The 16,044-nt window shown below is 43.3% G+C and overlaps 1 protein-coding gene across 1 annotated transcript in view; it reads right to left on the reverse strand.

The window, feature by feature from the left end:
* Positions 1–16,044, reverse strand: part of GRIN2B (glutamate ionotropic receptor NMDA type subunit 2B) — a 417,190-nt gene that overhangs the window by 32,099 nt on the left and 369,047 nt on the right. The window contains exon 9 of the mRNA XM_025402402.1: positions 14,489–14,718. Within this exon, the coding sequence (XP_025258187.1) occupies positions 14,489–14,718 (230 nt within the window). The remainder of the gene's footprint in view (positions 1–14,488; positions 14,719–16,044) is intronic.

Here is a 16,044-nt window from a genome sequence, read left to right on the forward strand (position 1 = left end):
ATCCATCTGACAAAGGGCTAATATCCAGAATCTACAAAGAACGTAAACAAATTTGCAAGAAAACAACATCAATAAGTGGGTGAAGGATATGAACAGACACTTCTCAAAATAAGACATTTATGCAGCCAACAAACATATGAAAAAAAGCTCATCATCACTGGTTATCAGAGAAATGCAAATCAAAACCACAATGAGATCCATCTCATGCCCATCAAAAAGTCAGGAAACAACAGATGCTGCAGAGGATGTGGAGAAATAGGAATGCTTTTACACTGTTGTTGGGAGTATAAATTAGTTCAATCATTGTGGAAGACAGTGTGGCAATTCCTCAAGGATCTAGAACTAGAAATACCATTTGACTCAGCAATCCCATTATTGGGTATATACCCAAAGGATTATAAATCATTCCACTATAAAGACACATGCACCCGTATGTTTATTGCGGCACTGTTCACAATAGCAAAGACTTGGAACCAACCCAAATGCCCATCAGTGATAGACTGGATTAAGAAAGTGTGGCACATATACACCATGGAATACTATGCAGCGATTAAAATGTCCTTTGAAAGGACATGGATTATGCTGGAAACCATCATTCACAGCAAACTAACACAGGAACAAAACACCGCATGTTCTCACTCATAAGTGGGAGTTGAATAATGAGAACACATGGTCACAGGGAGGGGAACATCACACACCAGGGCCTGTCAGGGAGTGGGAGGCTAGGGGAGGGATAGCATTAGAAGAAATACCTAATGTAGATGACGGGTTGATGGGTGCAGCAAACCACCATGGTACGTGTATATCTATATAACAAACCTGCACATTCTGCACATGTACCCTAGAACTTAAAGTATTTAAAAAAAAAAAAAAAAAGTAGCTCACATGGAGGTGCCAGTACCACCAAGTGGAAGGGCAGAAGTGGAGTGGCTTCTTGTCTAGGACATCTGTAACCTGGGGGAACTCATCTTAGAATATGAGTGTGTTGGATAATGCGTGATTTCAGGGCATTTCCAACTGAGAGTTGAAGTTGCATTATAAAGACTTTCTTCAAAAGGAGCTGGAGAACTGTGCTTCCCAACACCAAACTCCTTTTTACCCCATTCCAAGGCAATGCTACCACAGCTGCCTAGCAGAAATGCCCCTTACTACTGCATAAACTGGCTCGCACAGAATCCCAGCATGACAATAACATAATTGTGTTAAAAGCCCCTTTTTGATTACCTGAATTTGAGAGGTGAGATTGAAATTCCAATTCAAGAGGAGATTCTGAAATGTTGGGGCAAGGTACCAAGGTGAGGCAGTCAAGAGAGAAATAAGTCCTGACAACTGTGATTACTGGAGAATGAAATACTTCTTGCTCCACATAGAGCAGGTCCTGAATGAATGAATGGCTGAATGGTACAGGCCTTTTTCAAATTAATCTCATGATGTGAGGTCTTAGTATTCATTGATTTCTTCCTGTGTGTGTGTGTGTGTGTTGATCATTCTCATGCACTTTGCCTGGTGGATCCTGCCTGCCCTTGACTGCAGGTATTCTGAGGATCGATACATTTATGGCCATGCCAGACCCTATGCTTACAGATGCCCACCATATCCTGAAAAAATGTACTTATGGTTGTCAGACCACAGGGATATTTAAGAAATCAAGCTATTCTGTCCACACTGTTTGGACTCCAAATTGTCCCAAATTATGTCAGACCCGGGGGTGACCTTCTATATCAGGGGCCAAGTTGCACCAGGTAATGGTGCTCTGGGAGCACCCTGTCTGGTGCTGAGAACTGGCATTGACTTTGACTCTGCCTCCATCTCCTCTTGATGCCTTGTCAGCCTTCTTGTATCAGCATCAGAGGGTTAAAACAACTCCTCTAGCAGCAGCCTCTCCTCATTAGCAACCTGGAATCATTGCAGTGCTGAAGGCTGCATTGTTCTTCAGTATTTGAATACAATTTGCATAACGAAGCAGGTGAGAGCGCCTCTTGCCTGTTCAGGCAGCCCTGATTGGCAGAGAGAAAGGGATTTGTAGGTAATTGGCCACAATTAATTTGGTGCACTTTTAAAAGGATAAAAAGAAAAGCAGAAAATTGCTCAGTGCTCCAAGTCAAAACCACATCTGCACCCTATGTGGTGTGTGTGCTGGTGTGTTTGCAGGGATGGGTGGGTGTGTCATGTAAAGGCACATGAGTTAATAACCTTGTGTGTTCAAGTGCATTTTATTTTTTCTGTAAGCAAAACAAAACAAAACAAAAAAGGCTCACTTCCCAGAGGTTCCTGAACCCCAGAGGTCCTCAGCTGCAGAGTCCTTCATGACACAATGCTGTTAGCCATCTTGTTCAATTTGTATTTGAGGCCACTCGGAGACATCATTAGAAATCACAGTATTCTTTCTTCAGTACCAGGATAACACCCAGCTCAACATCTCTTTTGTACCCAGTCCAAAAAAGGTGGAGTCCCAGCTGTCTCAGGGTCTGTTGGCAATCAGTTCTTGCAAGAAACACAGCTGGCTAATACTTTACTCAGAAAACTGTAGTGCTAGTGATAAGCTGGGAGATGTGTAGAGGAGTTTCACAGAATTAAGCATTTAGAAAATTTAATATCAAGGTGGTTTACAGCCTTAAGCTATAAACCATGGTCTCCTTGTCACAAGTATTTCAGAAACTAAATACTGCTCTTGCTCTAGTTCCCTTCTGAGATGAGGATGAAGGGATGAAGTAGGGTGTCCTTCCCTCCACTCCATTTCTTCCCTCTCTACCTTTTTTACTTTTCTCATCAAGGGAAGGTTGCTGAGAGTGGGATCTTTTCCTTTGTAGCTGGATTAAGTAAACACACTGGTTACTGCCTAGCAGAGAGAAAACATGGCACCCAATATTTGATGTCTCTTTGATTCTTTCATCCAGTCAACTCTCATTAAATAAGTGGTTCTTAAAGGTGCAAGGGGCTGTATGTGCACAAATGAAGAAAAGAAACTTCGCTGGAAATACTTTTGGTTAGAATGAACAAGGTCTCTTCAAGGTTCCTGTGCACTCACAGCTGGATAATGAGTGGTCTCTGGCCGGAGCCCCATAATCTCTCCTTTGAGAATCCAAGAAGCCAGGCCAGAGAAGGTCCCCAGGACAGGGGCTTTACTGGATTCTGTTGCCTCAGGCCAATGCCTCCAGAAGCATGTCCTGCTTTCCTGTGTCCACACAAAGAAGACACAGACAGGGCTCTGGTAGTGCAGTATCACAGGGGCAGATGCAGGCTGTGGGGTCAGCTCTCTGGATCAAATCCTGGAACCCTCATTTTCTAGTTGTGTGACTTAGGCGAATTTGCTTAATCCTTAGATGACTCTCCTCATCTGTAAAATGATGTTAATAATGGTGATCTCAAAGGGTGGGCATAAAGATTAAAAGTAGTGAGGCAGGAGAATAGGGTCTGGAGGAAGGGAACTTAAGGCCAACTCCTGCTGAATGAAGTAAAAACACCAAGGTCTGGGGGCAGGGAATCTAAGGTCAATTTGCATTGACTTCCCAAAGCTGGATCAGAAAGAAAAACCCTGGGCCTGGGGGCAGGGAACCTAAGGCCAATTAATGCAAACTTCCTGAAGCTAAACCGAAAGGAAAAACCCTATCTCCCATTCCCAGTAGCAAAGGATCAAAGGCTATTCTGCCTACCAACCTCCTCCTTCCGCCAAGTCTCAGATGGAAAAGGGAGAGTGCCTTGGATTGGCCGTGGGCCGAGCAGGCACCATCCCTTTTTCTGCATAGGATACCAGTTCACCTCAGCCTTTAATCAGCCACAGACCAAATCCTTCATCCAGATAAGGGGTAGCCAATAGGAACCTCGAATGGGGTTCTTTAAACCCAGAAAACTTTGTAACCAGGCCCTTGAGCCACTTGCTCGGGCCCACTCCCACCCCATGGAGTGCTTTCTCACTTTCATAAATTCCTGCTTTTGCTGCTTTGTTCCTGTGTTTCATTACGCAGTTACTTTGTGTGCTTTGTTCAATTCTTTGTTCAAAATACCAAGGACCGGGACAACTTCTGGTCAAGACCCTCCATCGGTAACAATAGAACCATATGTGAAGAGTTTAATAGTAGGCTTGGCACATAAGATATGTTCATTACACAGTTCAATAATAAAGGCAGAGAGAAATAGGCAGGTTTGGCCCCAGGAATCCCAGTGGCTATCATCTAGCCGAGAATTAAAACTCAATGTGATGCCAGCTCTTACAGATCCTGCATTCATTCTAGTTGTTCTCCTCCCACTCTAGGGTGGGGTGGAAGGTGGTGATGGCAGGGAAAGGAGGAGCTGTAGAGGCAGGAAAGCACTTCCTTGGCTGGCACTGCAGTGGTCTGGCATTGCCACTCCCTAGGCATGGCAGATGTCTTCCTTGCCAAGCAAGTTCTGAGTTCCCCAGAGACGCTCTCAGGGAAAACACTGGACCAACCTCAGTGCAACTGGTCACTTACATCAGTCTCTCCAGCTTCTCCATTGGACAGCACCCCTCCTGACTCTTTCTGTTGCAGTTGCCTTATCTTGGGAAGAAAGCCCTTTGGGCAGGGAGCCTTGAAAAGCACCTCCTGCGACCTCAGGCCCAGACTGATTCCCTCCTTCCCATATGGCCTCATCTGGTCTTGAGAAACAGATCTACCTGGCCGTTGAGGGGAGTATGGCCCACCAACCAGGGACCAGGCTCTCACCAAGACCTGTTACCTTCAGTCTTCTCAGGTATGGGTCAAATGCCAGCCCTTCTCCATTCTAACCGCAGGGGCTGGATATCAAGCTCTCTAGATGAACCCCTCAAAGCAGCTTCAGTAGGTAAAAAGTACAGAAAAAAGAATTCACAGCCCTCCAGTAGCTACCCCACCGCCCCCCCACCCCAAAGTTTTTTTCTCTCACAATCCTTTTCTTACTTTTGATTTCCTGGCTACCTCCTTGGCAGAGTAGTACCACAGGTGGGAGCTTTTGGCACCTGTACTTTTATTTCCAGCCAGTTGCACAGAGTCCTACTTGGTTTGAAAGGGTTCTCCAAATAATTTTGATATCAACACACTATTCTACCCCACCGCTTCCCTGGCAGCTACTCTTCCCTGTGCACCCCAAACAGAAACAACTTCTCATACTGACTAGCCATGTACTTTTTAAAGTGAAGACCTGAGGCCTTGAGCCTCCTCCTCCTGACTTCCTCCTGGAGTGACGGCTGACAATCCAAGCTGCTCCACACTGAGGGAGTCGGCTTCCCTGCTCATTTTCTTCTCTCCACTCTGGCCATTCTCGGGATCATGTTGGCCTGAAGCCAATGCTCCTGATGCTCTTGATCAAAGCCATCACCTGAATGGCACTGGAGTAAAATAGGAGAGGAAACATCCGAGACTATAGTGTTTTCAGAGTGTCAGTCACTTGGTCTTTAAATGGCTCTCTCTGACCCATGCTGGACAGGAAATCTCAATGTGGAATAGTAAACTAAATGGTTGGGCTTCCTTAGCCTCAGGGAATCTCAGACCCCCATCAGCCCTAGCATATGCCCAGTTAGGCCGAAAGGTTCCAGAAATATAGCAGGCTGCACACCTTTTCCACTCTTGCCACCATTACAGCTGGAGGCAACAAGGCTGAAACACAGAAGCCCAGAGCAGCCCTGGCCACAATTTTCATTGTGAATGTAATTCTGACATTTTTAAAACCTGACTCATTCTAGGTTTGATGCTTTTGGCCACATCTAAATTTCCATGCGGCATTAATTTGTCTCAAAGGACTCGAACTTATTCAGAAGTGAAACATTAATTCTTAATAAATTCTCAACCCACAACCCACGATTTAGTGAACTTATAAAAGATTAGCCCTCCCCGTATTAAAACATTGATTGTTTTTTTGTTTTTAATCAGAAAAGAATGTTGGGAAACTCTCCTATTCTTTTATGTAAATAAACTTTGGAATAAAGCAACTGCCTTCAACAGTTAGCTAAATAGAATAGCTCTCCTATAGAAACAGAGACTTGGCTGTAAGTAGATTTGAAATTTGGTGGGAATCCTCAGAGCCACTTGTTCCTCCCTGGGAGAGTCAACCTGACTGGGAGAGGTCCCATAGGGAAGCCACAGACAAATTCAATGATTCCAACAGTTAAAAGAAGTGCTCACTAGCCTCTCCCACATCCAGAACATCCAAATCTGAAAGGACAACATCCCATGCTATGTACTTTGATTTTTGTTAATTAAAATTGTTTGTTGCCTATTTCTGGCTTTAATTTTGGGCCTAGTTTAATTCAATGCAGGTGAGAAAACTGTGAATTCATACTCATGCTAGTTTGCATAGTTGCATTAAAAACATTGTAGTTTCAGGAAGCCTCTGGTCCTCTAATATCTTGCATAGGGATACCTTTCTAAGAAGGGCAATACAGAGCAGATCTAGGACAGTGCTGGCTTCTGACTACCTCCCTTCCTCCCTCCCTTCCTTCCTTCCTCTTTCCCCTCATACTCTCTCCATCTGTCTGCTTCCTTCTCCTTCCTTCATTTCATTTCATTTTTGTGTTTCACAAAAAGATGAGTCTACTAATAGCAGAATAACAGAAAGCCAGATTCTTTACCCAGCTAAGACAGACAAACTTTCTGATATCCATTTAGTAAACCTTCTATGCACATGGGAAACGTGTGTTCCTTGTGCAGCTTTGTGAGCGCTAAGTTACTATTTACCCGGTTATCTTGGTACCTTTATGTAGTCTTGGAGGGTAGGGCTGTGTGTGTGTGTGTGTGCGCACACACGCGTGTGTGCACGTGCATTCTTGTGTAACAGGGAGGATAAGGCTACAAGAAGAGAGAGGAGGCCTATTTGCTTTTGATGAGAAAAGAGTTCCCTGTGCCTGTTGATCAAATAAAGTTTCTTCCAGTTCTGTGATTTAAACAACATGGCACAGTCTAGAATATGAGAAGAGTGCATTAGTGTTTTTCTGCACAAAGGAATTGTGAAAATGATACATCTTACGGAGACATGTCCTCAATTCCCTTTGATAAGGATATCACTACTAAAAGGCCTAGTAGAAGGTAGTGGGGAAGTGTGCACATAAGCAGTATAGTACGTATTGTGAGAAACTGACATTAATCCAGCTCAAGGACACAGCAAAAAGGAGCACACTGACACTCAGTTTTTGTATTGTTTCCCTGAAATTAACCAGCAAGGAGAAGACTCTGCCTATAAAGCATGTCTCTGCAAAGCTTCAGTGCAAACTGGATCCATTCTTCTAGGTAAAGGAGAGGGGAACTGAACCTGATCCCACTATAAGAAATACACACTTTGAAAGGATAGGGCTGGGAGACTGACAATGCAGATTGGGACAAAGAGGAGAAGCACTGAAGTCTAAAGGATGCAATAAGCTCAAAGTGCAGATTACAGAAGAAGTCGTGAAGGCCTTGTATTAGGTCCCTGTGGCAGCCATAAAAAATAGCCACAAACAGAAACTTATTCTCACATAGTTCTGAAGGCCAGAAGTTCCAAAACAAGGTGTTAACTGGGCTGTGCTTCTTCCAAAGGTTCTAGGGGAGAATCCATATCTGCCTCTTTCGACTTCTGGTGGCTCCATGTGTTCCTGTGGCTGCATCACTCCAGTGTCTGCTTCCATCTTCACAAGGTCTTCTCATCTATGTGTTTTCTCCCCTTCTGGATCAAAACTGTGTCTGCCTTTTCCTTATAAGAACAATTGTCTTTGGATTTAGTGTCTACCTGGATACTCCGGGATGATCTCATCTTGAGATCTTTAACTTAATTACATTTGCAAAGACTTTTTTTTTTTTCCCCCCAAACAAGGTCAATGTTTGTAGGTTCTAGGGGTGGGGATGTGGCTATATCTTTGGGAGGATACAATTCAACCCACTTCAGGCCCCAACAAGGTAGCAGAGCTTAGAGGTGAGGAATACAGTGTTAGAGGTCATGGGAAGGCAAGAAGCAGGTGGTCGTTCAAGGGGAAGAGGGTCTTTCAACGGGAAGGGGACCACAAAAGAGGAAGGAGTAAAAGTCAACTGTGAAGCCCTGCTAGGAACCCAGTCATCAACTCTGGGTCATCTGCCTCCCAGGAGGACTTGGGGGTGACCACTACTAGGCCACAGGATGTTGAACTGAAGTTAGGGATCTCTTGTCTCAGTCAAGATGAATTGAGGAATTAGGGCTTGGGGGAACCTGTTGGGGGACAGAGCAGACCCATTCTTAAATAAAGCCAGAGAAGAAGTGGGGGTAGCCAACCCTGATGGACAGACCTGGGGCTATCCAAGACCCAGGGGTCTGTTCTGGACCCATTTGGATGGAGGTCACCCTGGCAGGAATGAAGGAGGCTCAGTGCTTGGGACAGCAGTCCATGGAAAGAGTCAGACTGACTCTGCCAATTAAGAGAACAAAACGCAGGTATCCTTCCCCCTCTCATGCGCATTCTGTACATCAGACACTCCCAGGATTTGGGGAGTTTTACATTTTCCAGACCTGCTCTTGATCAGTGGCTCTAAGAGGAATAGTTGCCTGACAGGCCCAGAGGACTCCCTTGCATGAATCATACCCTTACAGTTTGCTCAGCTACCTAGAGGTCCAACCCAGGCCCTCATTACTAGCTCCCTGGCTAGTTGGTCATGACTGCTACTTTCTCAATTAAGCTATTCTTAGCCCAGTATTCCGTGGTCTGAGCGAGATGATCTGGGCCAGGAAAAGGGTGTGACAGATCGGGCTTGAGGTTGGCTGTCTCCTGCTGGCTTCCAGTTAATAGGGCAGGAAAATAAATTTGTTGCAGTGGAAAGCGTGGCCCCATTTCCTCACACATGCTCCACAACCACTCAACATTTCAGGGTAGTTGTGGAGTAAAGTTGCTTATCACTAGGCTGAGTTTTTTCCAGAATGCATATTTATTTATTTGCCTGCATGCTGATTTAAAAGTCATGCCCTTCCTATATCCCAAAAGAATATGAAGTGACTTCCAGACCTCCATGGGACTTCTTGGAAACCCAGAAGACTCATTATTTAGAAAGCCATGGGGTCCTCATTTGGGTGTTATGTGGCCATCCTGATTGTACCTCCAGTGTGGCAGGCAAATACAGCTACCCTCAGTAAGCAGATGAGCACCTTTTTGACATTTGAAAGTTAATAAAGCTCCTCTAATTCCTTGAGGAAAAGAGCTGCAAAATATATTTCAGGCAGGTGTCACAATGGTGGTAGGAATGTGTGAAATCATTTGCAGCCAGATACCCTTGAGAGCCCAATGGTCAAATGGCAACCTTCTGTGACTTTAGCAGCTTCCACCTCCCTGTGGGCTTCCTTCATTCTGACTCCAGACCCCACTGACCCCATAACTATCCCTTCTCACTCCTGGTGGCACCGTTCTCCACCATCCAACAGTGGCTTAAAGCTAAGGGTCACTCTATGCACAGGCTAAAGTCAATTTGAGGGCCATTAGCCTGCCCAAGTACTGGAAATCACCATTATTCTCTATTTAAAATAATATCTCTAAAAGGCTTATTAAATAAAGTGCAAATGTTACAATACTATCTAATTATTATGGCTCAATTAATTAGATAGCTACATGTTAGTAGGGGGAAAGGATCTAACTTGTTAGGCTTTGATAAGGTAGATGGGAAGGTAGGAAGAAAAGTGAATAACTGGAAAAAGCATCAAATAGCATCAGTGTCTAAACAGGGCGGCACACTGTTCAGGGGCTATAGTGAGCCAGGAACACCATAAGGGCAAATTACTTAACCTCTCCAAGCTTCAGTTGCCTCATCTACAAATAAAGATATTAATAGCACCATTACATAAGATAATCTATGAAATATATTTGGCCTGATGCCTGGCTTGTAAGAGCTGAAAAAAAATCTTAGCTGGGATGTTATCATTGAAGTTATATTATTATTATTATTAATAGTAACAATGATAATCATTATTATTAGTAGTAATAGTAGTGGTGGTGTTAATGTGCTCTGTTAAGTGGAATCAAGGCATTACATTAAAGGATAGGGAATTAAATAAGAAAGTGGGGGCAGGGGTGTCAATACCAATCCTTATCTATGTCACAGCTTTCCCTGAGATTAGCTACAAGAGAAACACCCTGGCAGAGTGATGTTAGAGCCAAATACACAGGAACTCAAATTTTGGCTCTGTCACTTGATAATGTATAACTTTGGGGAAGTTACTAGTTTTCCAGAGTCTCGGTGTTCCTATTTGTAAAATGAGAATAATCATACCTGTATGAAGATTATCCAAATAGCATACACAGAGCATACAAAATGTACCTTGTGCCCAGCAAATATGTCCCCCTCCCTCACTGGCCAAGCTCTTTTTCCTTCATACTATGGTTGGCAGACTGCAAAATGAGAAATCCATCTGGATGGGTGAGAAATGTGAGAATGTATTGTGGGCTCTTTGTTAAGAGAAGAAAGATGTCACTAGCTCCCTTACACCCTCCTCCCACTGGGGGAGCTGATGGAATGTACAGTCGGGCTGCTGAACGTTAGAACTTGCACCCATATTTAGGTACAGCATGTAGTGGAACAATTCTGAATTCACTGTAATGTGCTACCGCAAAATGGAAGCCTTCCAGTATAAAGGAGCACAAAAATAGGTTTTCATGGAAATTTAACTCTGGTTTTCTACCTTAACATAAATGAAATCTGAGTACATTTTTTTTTCTGCAAAAAAAGCTGAAGATAATTTTTTAAAAAGCTATAAATTGAATGGCTACAAATATCTTTCCATTATCACTCCAAGATATTTATCATTTGATCTGAGTTATATGGAAGATATATCACCTGTAATAGTCAAAACAAGTTTAGGAACCCTTCTCCATTTTAAATGTTACTTCCTTGATGAAAATCTAATGACATTGGAAAATAATCTTCAAAATCACCTCATTTCTTTTCTCAACATTATTGTTTGAATGTCTTTATTCTTTTCCTAAATTCACAGAATATACTTCCCTCACACATTACCATACCCTGTCCTATGAATTTGTTTTCTTTAGGTGTTTTGAAGTAAGACTATAAGAATTTTAACGTTTTAAGTATACTTTCAGGAAACTCTTTCTGATTTATGTAACTGTCTCTGACACTGATATGCAGTCATTAGTTACTTAAGTATTTTCTATAATTATGTAAGTCATGTTGACAGATTCTGGTAGGGTGCTTCCACTTTACTGTTTTGTCATCTGCAAAGTTCTGAAATGTATCAGATAACCATTTACAAATTAAACAGCTGTTAAGGGGCACTTGCTGACTCATTGCTTTCTTTGCCTGTGATGCTGGGTCCACTGTTTTCACCAGGGGTTCTTAAGTAAATACAGCCTCTCTTCCTCTCTCCCCACAGTCTTTTTTTTTTTTTTTTGTCTTAATGATGACCAACTTATGGTCATTGACTTTGTGGAATTCACGGTCAGATAGAGGAATAGGTGGTCAGGTATAGGCCTATAGATTATTGCAACAGAATGTGGAAGATACGTGTTATAATAAAGATTTGAATAGTTGCCGTAATAGGGCATGGAATGACTAATTTCCCAGATGAGCTAGGGAAAGCTCCACAAATAAAGGGATCTCTAATCTAGGTTTTGAAGCTTCAGTAGAAGTTCGATGAATGAAAAAGTGGGGAAAAAAGCCTCCTAGGCAGATGCACAGATAGAGGTATAGTTGAAAAAGATGAAGAATTGTGGATACCCAGGATATCAGATGCAGGAACCCAAGAATTGGCCAATGAGACTGCAGAGCTGGTGTCACAGTGGAAATTATTTCAAAGGTCTTGAAAGTCTCTCTCTCTCTCTCTCTCTCTCACACACACACACACACACACAAACTGCCTTCATTCTATAAAACATACTGATGGGCTCCAACTTTTTAGAACATAATCAACATGGTATGGAGGGCAGACATGCATATCCTATCTGCTTTAAGAAGCCTAGATATGATACTTATTTCAAGATCGTGGAAAAGAAAACTATCTTCCTCCGTGTCTCAGTTATGCTCAGTTCAAACAGAAAGGCATTCAGTTATTACTGTATGGCCCATGAGGGTAAGAGAAAGATAAGTGCAGTATACCAAGTAATTTTTGAGACATTGGAAGGAAACATTTTGATACCCATGGAGATCCTCCACTTAACAGCCCAGACCCTTAGGAAGATCTGTGACCTACCTCCTCTCTGCCATATTGATGCATAGTGACATGATCTCACCATACAGTGCTATAACCATGCACAGGACATGATACACTACACCCTTGCCCTGCCATGTCAATCATGGTTACATGGCCCTGCTATACTCTGTGTGGGTACACAGTCTACTACATCTCTGCCACAGCCGCGTGTGAAGACATGGTCTGCCATACTTCTGACAAGTCTACACATGGGACATGGCCCGTCAAGTTTCTGCAACATCCATGTTTTAGGGTGGTGCCTTAGTGCATTTTGTGTTGCTATAGAGGAATACCTGAGACTAGGTAATTTATAAAGAAAAAAAAAGGTTTAGTTGGCTTACAATTCTGATATCTGGAAAAGTTCAAGTTTGGGCATCTGGTGACATCATCAGGCTGCTTCCACTCATGGTGGAAGGGGCAGGGGAGCCAGCATGTGCAGAGATCATATGGCAAGAGAGGAAGCAAGCGAGAGGGGAGGTGCCAGGCTCTTTTTAACAATCAGCTTTTGGGGCAATTCTCATGGAAACTAACAAAGCAGGAACTCACTCAGTCCCGCCCCTCCCAAGGAAGGCACTAATCTGTTCATGGGAGATCCACCCCATGACCCAAACACTGCCCATTAGGCCCCACCTTCAACACTGGGGATCAAGTTTCGACATGAGATTTAAAGGGATCAGACATCCAAACAATAGGAGGTGGGCGTGGTCCACCTTACCCTAAGCCACATCCAAGTAATGAGCCCTGTGGTTGTGGTCAGCCCAACTACTGTCCAGGTTCCAGAAATAGTCACCAAAAGGTAATTATGGTAGTGGCTGCAAAGGGGGGTGAAAGGAGGTATCTAACTCAAATTTTAGTTAGGGTCATGATGAAAGATGTTGATGAAGAAACAGTGAGAGAGAGGTTTAAAAACGGATTAATAAATGGATGAATATATAAATAAATGTATCATAAATCTTGAGATGAGAGAAGTAAATAAAAACTTCCAAATAAAAAAGTCCAAGAGAGAGAATTTTTTTTTTTTAAATAAGGAATAAAAAGCAAAAAGGAAGACAAATCAGAGAAAGAGATAACACAAAGGGGGTAAACACAGTGGAATATATATATATTCCTTGGGCCATCATGCGCCCGTCTCCTCAGTGTGGGTACACAGCGGCAGCCCTCTACTAACCCACACTGGCAGCCCTGTGCAGATAGGCCACCCAACCACATCCAACAGGAGGTACCATGCACTCAGAAAAAAAATATATATATATATATTCATTTTCTCAAGATACTGTTTATCTTCTCCACATGCTTTTAAATGTTCTTGATAAGTAGAGATGTAGAAGGAAAAATCAGAATCTGAGCCCCTGAAGAGAGTATGTCCTCCTTTTCATTCTTCTCAGACCATTTGCTTAAGTGTGTAGGGTTTTAGGTTGGGCAAATCTAACCCATGTGCAAAGTACTATTTGGTCTGAAGACACACCTGTCTGTATCTCATGGCTTCATCCTGGGGGGGGTGGGGGTGGGAGTGGAAAAATGTCACATTTTCTAAATCTTAAGGAAATAGAGTAGAAAATTTGTTGTAAGCGCAAGTCTCCAAAATTATTTTGGCCATAAGCTTTATGGGACACTCCACGAAAGTGGCTCCCATCCCTAGTTCTGGTTACATAGTTTCAGGAGACAGATCTCCCATGGAAAATGTGATGCTTCAGGCAGACTGGAGGGTCAGATGTATTTAGAATGGATTTTGTACATCCTCATCCAGCAGTGATGGAAAACAGCAGACACTTTCCCTTCTCTCTCAACTGCATAGGCCCACAGGAGGGGGCAGCCCATTCATCAACACCACTCAGGGGCAATCATCCAAATCATCCAGTTAAACAGCAGTTACTTCTCTTTAAGACACAATGTGAACAACCCTCCTGCTCAGCCCCAGGAACACATGAGTGTGCCGTGGAACAAAGGGAGAGCCCACAGCCAAACACCACTGGGAAGAAAAGGAGGCCATCATGTGCCCATCTCCTCAGTGTGGGTACACAGCGGCGGCTGTCTAATAACACCCCACACTGGCAGCCCCTGTGCAGATAGGCCACCCAACCACATCCAACAGGAGGTACCATGCACTCAGAAAGCTGCTAACATACCAACCCCCTTATTTGCAGCCTAGGGTGTACTAGTGATAACTTTTCACGAATCAGGAGGCCAACATGAAGTCATGTTATTTCAGCAGGGAAACTGACTTCTACTCCCATGTTCCAATACAAGGAAACATAAGAAAGAACAGTCAATTCCAAAAATTTAGAAGACAAGCAGGTACATGAGAACTTTGAGTATGGCTGAGAACAGGACTGAAGGAAAGATGGGAGATTTCAAATGAGTCTCTTACCTTTTTGTCGCTCAGGCCAGAAACCTGGTCCACATATTCCTCTTGGATCATGAAGGCAGCTAAGTTGGCAGTGTAGCTGGCCAGGAAGATGACAGCAAAGAAGGCCCACACTGACACCATGATCTTGGAGGTGGTCCCCTTTGGGTTCTGCACAGGTACGGAGTTGTTAAACACCAGACCCCAGAGCAACCAAATAGCTTTGCCGATGGTGAAAGAGGGGCCACCAGGCTCTGGCACGACAGAAAGACAAGGACGAAAGTTAAGCCATTGTGACTGGTTCTATTTAAACCTACAAATACACAGGGTGAGTCCCTGCTCAGAGCAGGAAACTCTTCCACTAAAACCGAGCTCTTTTATAGATGGCTTTTAAATTTGAGAGTGTGTATCTCTCTTTTCCAGGGACTCTCAGGAGGGCTGCAGAGGGTTCCTTAGAAGAAAAACCAAAAGCCTGGGGTGTGTGTGGGATGGTCTTTTTTGAATTAACAGTCATGACTCCCCTCTGGAGGAGCCATCAACCTGCCCCATATACAAGACCCTATCAAGGTCACATCAAAACTGAATAACACAGGCTGCCTATGTCACTATGGTCGCACTTGAATCATTACTGTCAGTTTGTCCTAAATTTTATATTTGTATCTACCGATAATGCATTTTAACTTCCAAAAACATCACCAAGAATTGTGTAAGATGGTTTTCTACCATTCACAAACCCTCTTCAAGTCTGTTTACACTGATGCTAGATGGCTTGGAATGCACTTTTTCCTGATTTTTCTTTAGCTTCTAGCACTTAGCACTCAATATTTCAAAGACAAACCTGACCCCACTCCAATGCCAACACTTCCCAGCTGGTTTCCTGCCGTAGAAGCTTGTGTGTAAAAGAATATCAGGAAGGCCAAAGGGGAAGTCATAGAATTCTGGCCTGGCTACATGCATCTAAGGGCAGAAAGGAAGCTGCTTTTGACTTTGATTTCCCCTGCTCCCCCAACCTTTGCACACACAGTGCTTGGGCTTCTGCCCATATATGTATTGTGACCTCATCGCAATCTCTATGCTGATGGTAAAATCTTGCCTGTTGTCTGAATCTCCATGTAGCCCCTCCACTGCAGAAATGAACATCTGCCTGCACAGTTTTACAACATATTTGCACAGGTCTTATGATGTAATCTGTGATCCTGATAGCATCTGCTCAGCCAAATAAATCATCAGGGACAACTCATGTTGAACCTGATATCTAACTGTGCACACACATCTGTGCGTGTGGACCTTATTTCATGCAACAGATGTGTAACTAAAAAGTTGTTTATAAATTAAAGTTTTGTAAATTGTAAAATGCTCTAAGGAGACTTGATATTTAAAGTGGTCCCATGTTGAATTCCTCTGTGAAGACAAACAGCCTTCGGTAAAATGAGTAATTGTAAGCCCTCACTCTGAGCTTTCTTTGCAAGTCTGGATTTTTGGCTCCTGTTATTTTTTCAGGGGAGAGAGGCAATGCACACTGACTTTAGTTCTTGACATTGCCGACCTAAGTATATACTCATGTGATTCCCAGATGTTCC

This window comes from Theropithecus gelada, chromosome 11, assembly GCF_003255815.1.
Source record: "Theropithecus gelada isolate Dixy chromosome 11, Tgel_1.0, whole genome shotgun sequence".
Lineage (NCBI taxonomy): Eukaryota > Metazoa > Chordata > Mammalia > Primates > Cercopithecidae > Theropithecus > Theropithecus gelada.